At 42.4% G+C, this 6,491-nt stretch overlaps 1 protein-coding gene across 1 annotated transcript in view; it reads left to right on the plus strand.

Annotated features, from left to right (window-relative positions):
* The window catches only part of LOC126406154 (nuclear GTPase SLIP-GC-like), an 82,058-nt gene extending 76,474 nt beyond the window's left edge, over nucleotides 1-5,584 (plus strand). The window contains exons 24-25 of the mRNA XM_050070331.1: nucleotides 4,982-5,063; nucleotides 5,358-5,584. Of these exons, the coding sequence (XP_049926288.1) occupies nucleotides 4,982-5,063; nucleotides 5,358-5,584 (309 nt within the window). The remainder of the gene's footprint in view (nucleotides 1-4,981; nucleotides 5,064-5,357) is intronic.
* Nucleotides 5,585-6,491: the final 907 nt, after the last annotated feature.

A 6,491-nucleotide genomic window follows, 5' to 3' on the forward strand; every position in this document is an offset into this window, starting at 1 on the left:
TTTTTGCCCATTTCCAGGGTCCTACATTTTTTATCTCCTCCTGGAGATTTAATCCAATCGACTTCAAACCTTGGTCTGTCCCACACCAGACCAGAAGATTGTTCAAATCTTGAGTTTTTTTGCAATGCGTGTGACTGTGGGATGGCGTCAGACTTAGGGGACTTGCCATGAAACAAGACTATTCAAGAGAAGGCTGAGACACGGGGTCAAACATGGGGGGATTGCACATGCGCAGTAAAATCTGGTCTGCACTTCCTCAAAGGCTCAGTAGATGGCGTGAGACCACGGAATAAGGGGGATGTGCATGCATGTCATTTTCACAGCTTATTATTGGACTGTCACTGGTGGCCTGCGTTGTGGGTGAGAATGACAGAGATGCAATTCCGACAACTTCAGGCAGCCGCCGTCCAAAAGTCCAAGCAGACCGCACCAAGCGCACTCCTTGATCACCTGAGCGGATCCTGCGCTTTTTATCTAGCGCCCCTGCTGTCACCCTCCAGCATCGCAGCTCAAGTTACACTGCGCATATGCAATCCCCCCATGTTTGACCCCGTGTCTCAGCGTTCTTTTGCCATGAAACAGGAAGCAAACAGGAAGTAGTTTATAACTCCGGTTTACATTGACCAGTCCTACCCAAACTTCACAAGATTAATGACAATCCCGCCCTGAACACATCTACGGGTCAATAATTGGTGATAAATATAGCGCCCCCAACTGACAAGAGGAAAAGTCATGTTTTAGACTTTGATGAATATCTTCTACAAAGTTGACCAGATCCACCTCAAACTTGGTCAAAAAAGTCATAAGACGTTGATGACGCTTTATTGTGGAAACTGTGAGTTTTCGTCTAAGGGCGTGGCCATGGCATGGCGGCAAATTTTGATGTTTTGCCGTGATGATAAATGTTGCTGTAACTTGACTCCACATGGGAATACCTTTTCAAAACTTCACACATATGATGACAGTCCAGCCCTGAACACATCTACAGAGGAAATTTGAATCACCGTCATAGCGCCACCTACTGGCAACAGAAAGTCACTTAGTTCATTCTTTGATGTCCCTCTTCTAGCAGCTTAATCATATGTACATCAAATTTGCTGATAAAAAGTCCTAAGAACTTGATGATACTTAAAAATTAAACTCTTGAGTTTTCATCAAACGCTGTCACCGTGGCGCTGCCTTATTCGCCATAAAACACAAAGTTGTTTTTAAGGGGCAAGGGATGCTTGTAAACTCACCAAATGTGGCACACACATCAGAGTTCCCAATTTGTGTTGTCCGATGTGATTTTTGTGCTTTGATGTGCCAAGATGGCTCAACAGCGCCCCCTAGAAAATTTCAATAAAGCAGCCCCTGAAGCTGATTTGACCTGCATGTATAAAACTTGGTAGGCCTCTGTAACACTCTAACTGTGCATTCACACCAAAAGCATCCTGAGCGTCATAAGCGGCCGGCAGCCATTCATTTTCAATGTACGCTTGCTACGAAGGGCGTCAGGGGCGTCGGCTGCAGCAAGCGGCGCGATGCCAGCGACCAGAGCGTTAAGTAGAAGTTGAGAGAAGCTGAACTTTATGCAAATGAGCAGCGCCGCTGCCGAAGCAGCAGCCAATTGCAGACCGGGATTCGGGTACGGAGGTCTGGGCTCTCCCGGAGCTGTACGAGCCGGTGAAATTCACCGAGGAGTTGCCGGGTTTGCAGGACTCTGTGGACCCAGACGGCCCGACGGCTCCGGGCCCTGTGTTTCCTCAGCAAATACGCCAATGCAGTACAAAGGAGGCTTCCGAAAGTGCGATTAATGAGCTCCTGCTTATTTACCACCAATTACATTTCTCAGTGGTCCTACGTGCCAACAGGAGAATAAAATCATAATTATAAAAGACTCATAAAGGCTATATGACTGTGTTTATTAGCGTTATTTTAATTGCGCAATGAAAGTCATGGATAATACAAAGTGAAGACATAAATGATATATTTGTTCATCCTTGTAAAGTGAACAGCCGTGTCAGCCTTGATGGACACATCTACAACAGCCGGCCCCGCCCCTTTGGCTGCTGCAAGCGCCTGCTGGAGCTGCTGCCAGGCAGCGCGATGCCAGCGACCTGAGCGACCGCTGGCGCTCATGACGCTTTTGGTGTGAATGCACAGTAAGACATACAAAAAAGCCTCTTGGAGCCATGCTCCAAACCCAACAGGAAGTCTGCCATTTTGAATTTACTTCTGCCACTTTTGTGCATTTTTTGCCATTTCCCAGGCTTGTAAATTACAAACTTGTCCTAGAGATTTTATCCGATCGACTTCAAACCTTGGTCTGTCCCACCCCAAGACCTTGAAGAAAAGAACTTATTCGAAGCTTGAGATTTCGTGAAACTGTGTGACCATGGCAAGGCGTTTAACTTCCATGTGTAGCCAAAAACAGGAAGTGGTTTGTAACTCCAGCATTCATGGTCCAATCTTCCCCAAACTTCACAGGATTGATGACAGTAAGTCAATATTTACTGACGAGTACAGCGCCACCTAGCGGCAACAGGAAGTATGTCTTTTCAAACACTTATTTTTTGATTTACCTGACATTCACATGCTGTGGTCTATATTTCATGTATAGGAACATCAAATATCATTAGTGCCTTCTCCTACTCCCTCTAGTGAGTAGAGAAAGTGGTTCAAAATGTGAAATACTCATCTCAGGACTGAATGAAGGACATGCCATCTCACTCCTTTATGTACTGTCTGACTTTGATAGAAATTAACCGCCTGCATCCTGCCAGCACCCCCGAGTTGCGTGAAGGTGCGAGGGCCCGTTCATTGCTGCTTGTAGAAAATGTTGACAGAAGTATCTGAATCATATTGTGAAAGTTTGATTGAAATGAACCGATAGGGGGCGCTACACATGCAAAAAGGTTATATCTCATGATCAGCCAAAGATACTTGAACAAAACTTGGTTTGCATCATCTACGGTCATATCTCAGTCGATACACAAAATTTGCAAATTACTGCTTTAGGGGGCGTGACTTAATATGTTAAATCTAAATTTCAAGACATTTCACATTCCATACTTCAGAAAATCCTAATTAATCACCACTGTGTTCTGCAGAGCTGGAAGTTTTTCACCATATCCACTGAATTGTGACAAAAAGGGGCATGGCTCAGCAAATGACTCCACAACGTTTGGACCAATCATCACAAATTTTGCAAGCAATGTTTTAAGAGGTACCAGGCATATATCCTGAAAGTTTTATTCAAGTTGACCATTAGGGGTCACCACAAATACAAAAAATGGGCAAGCAGTAACACAAATCGCACTACAAATCAGAAATTGATTGTCCAATCATTACAAAACTTGCGGGGTATGTTAAATAATAATTACCAACCACGTGTATTGTTTTAAAACTGGTCAATAGGGGGCACCAGAAGTCCCAAACAAGTGTAATGGCCTTTCAACACATTCGGCCATAAATCTGTGAGGGTTTTTTCAAACATCATCAAACTCGGTGGACTTTTTTAATCAAGCCATTAAAGCATGTCCCCAAAATGTTCCTGTACTTGACCAGTAGGAAGTGACAGTGCTGCAAAAGAAGAGCGTGGTCTTGTAAAGATTTGGACATATTAATGAGCATCTGTCTGATTGTCATAAAACCTGTTGGTAATCTTTAATGCAGGCATCCTGAACTGTCAAAGTTCTTGATTCTACCCAAGTGTTAAATGTCAATGCTGGCTTGAACCCTGGAATCATAGCTTGCAGCTATATTTGTATTTGCATTTGTGGTGCCTCCTGGTGGTCATTTTGAATAGAACTTTCAGGGTATGTTTCAGGTACTTAAGTTGACATATTCTACAAGTTTCATGATGTTCAGCCCAAGTGTTGTTGAGGTTTGGTCTATTTATGTCTGAGCTACGCCGTTTTTGAAGTTCATTGGTCAGTATCTTCTAAAACAATCAGATATCAGAAGATTTTGATAACTCTTGATGAACTTGGTCTGATGATGATCCACAGCAAAGTTGGTACAAATCAGACCCATGGTTTAGGAGGAGATATCAGAAATTTGTTTTTCTAAAAAAAAAAAAACTTGTGTTGTGGTGTAAATAATTTTACATACTTGCTTCAACATTATTATTTAACATATCCTGTAAGTTTTGTAATAATTGCACTAAAAGCCATTTTGATTTATAGCCTGATTCATGTTATGCCACGCCCATTTTTTCTTGCATTTGTGTGCCCCCTGGTGGTTGATTTACATGAAACTTTCATGGTATGTTGCTGGCACCTCTGTAGGTATTTCCTGCAACTGTTGTGTCGATTGGCTCAAAGGTTATGGAGTTAGGTCTATTTTTGTGCTGAGCCATTCATTGTGTCAGTATCTCAAAACACCATGAGATATCAACAAGCTTTTCAGAAATTGTGACAGGCTTGGTCCAGCGAAGATCCATAAAAAATTTGATGCAAATTGGACCAATGTTTTACAAGGAGATGTCAAAAAATGTGTTTTTTCAAAAAATTCAAAATGCTTAAAAATCTTACCTGCTGACTCTAATAGGTTTTGAGGATTTTTTGTAGGACACACTGAGCTGAACTTGTGAATCACATTTCAAGCCAATCCCACTTACAGGGTTGGAGTTGTAACTATTAAAGATAACCTTTAATTATAATGCCCCATCAGGCTGCTGGATATTTCTTGGGCAGCAATTGCACAAAACATCCAATCATTGGAGAAAATTTGATTGGTCTACGATGCACCATCTCACAGGAATTTGCAAAACAACATTCTGAAGAAAAATAATAATAAAAATAATGATAATAATAAACTGATACAGAAACAATAAGGCTTTAGCCCTTCAAGCTTAAACCCCTCATTAGCCAATATGCCCAGTCTGAGCTGCCCTCTGAACACACATCTAAACAGTTCATTCATGTTAGATTTAGTTCATCTTGAACACAATATTTGGCTGTGTGAGTGAAGAGTGATGAAGAATTTGCTCATTTAGGTGCTGATCCTGAGGGAACTGATGCAAACAATGCAGGAATCAATCGAGCTGTCACTCAATACAGATGGTGACTCAATCCCAGGTAAGTGGACAACACGCAGAAATAGCTGCTGCCCAGTGCGTATCACACCTTAGCGAAAGGTGCCTCTTTATGTCTGTATCTGTCGCCAAAGTCACTGACAAATGGTCAATGACTTTGGCGGCGGTGGTATTTGACGAGTTGGGAGTGAGAACAGGCTGAAATGGAACATTTAAAAATAAAAATATGTTAATCACTAAGATACTGTAAATATTGAAATGAATAAGTCACCACATTTCCAACCATTTAATAATTGATAGTGCACTGGTGAACAATGTGGGGGGTTTTTTTTCGTAGACGTTTCAGATGAGCTCCAGATGGTGAAGAACCACTATGATGAACTGAAGGAAAGCTCAATTGAAGCACCACCATATNTTGTCTCTCTGGTGGACGTTTCAGGTTTGCTCAGTGGAGAGAATCAGCAGATGCCTGATCACCCACTGAAGGTCCCTGTGGGCACACTGATCCCTCAGAGACATGACACCTCTGGATTTGATGACGAAAAAGAAAAAGAAACCAAATAGAGCTCCCATTACTTTATACTTTTATTTTGTCATTTGTGACATTTTGAGCACACAGGCTCTTCCTCAGACTTGTTAACCAAAGAAATTTTCTTTGGGATGTGCGTGTCGACACCTCTTTTTTATGAACCTCTGGATTTGATCTCAACCATTTTTGTCAAGTTAACGTATCCCTGTTCTTTTTGAGTTTTTGATGTACTTTGAGTTTGCTTGTTGTTGTGTATTACATGCAGAGAGACATTTTTGCTTTCAAGTGATTATAGATCAGAGGCAGACAGAAAATGTGGGGAGAAGGGTGGAGAGAGCTGGATCCAATCCAGAGACATAAGCCCTGTTTCCACCAAGCAGTATGGAACAGTTGATACGTTATTTTTCCATTTCAACCGTGAAAAGTTGTGGATGGTACCAATGGAACCATTCCGTACCGTCCCCACTTTTGGTCCCCCCTCTGCTGTGAACACTGCAGTCTGTTGATTGGTCAATAGAGGACGGTCACTCTGTGTGCAATCCTGTTCTGTGGATGATAAACGAGGTGCAGACTTTCCTCTGTATCACCGGAAATACAGTGAGTGCTGGACGTAGCAGTGAGTGACAACCATAGACATATATACGTATATATGTCTATGGTGACAACAACCCCGCCCACATTTAAGAGTACTGTTTGCGATTGACACTCTAGGGTCTAGGTACCATCCCTGCGTTCCAAATCGCATACTTCTACTATATACTCTTAGTATGTACTGCAGCTGCCCTTAAAAAGTATGTAGTGTAGTATGCAGTGTGCATACTATTGGGACACACTACATCCGCCATCACATCGCTCCCTGAACTCCGACCCTCTTGCTCACTTCCGCCGCCGTCCGTAGCGCCACATTTGAATATTTTGTGTTGTTGTACTTCAGAGATGCAG

The sequence above is a fragment of the Epinephelus moara genome, chromosome 18 (assembly GCF_006386435.1).
Source record: "Epinephelus moara isolate mb chromosome 18, YSFRI_EMoa_1.0, whole genome shotgun sequence".
NCBI lineage: Eukaryota > Metazoa > Chordata > Actinopteri > Perciformes > Serranidae > Epinephelus > Epinephelus moara.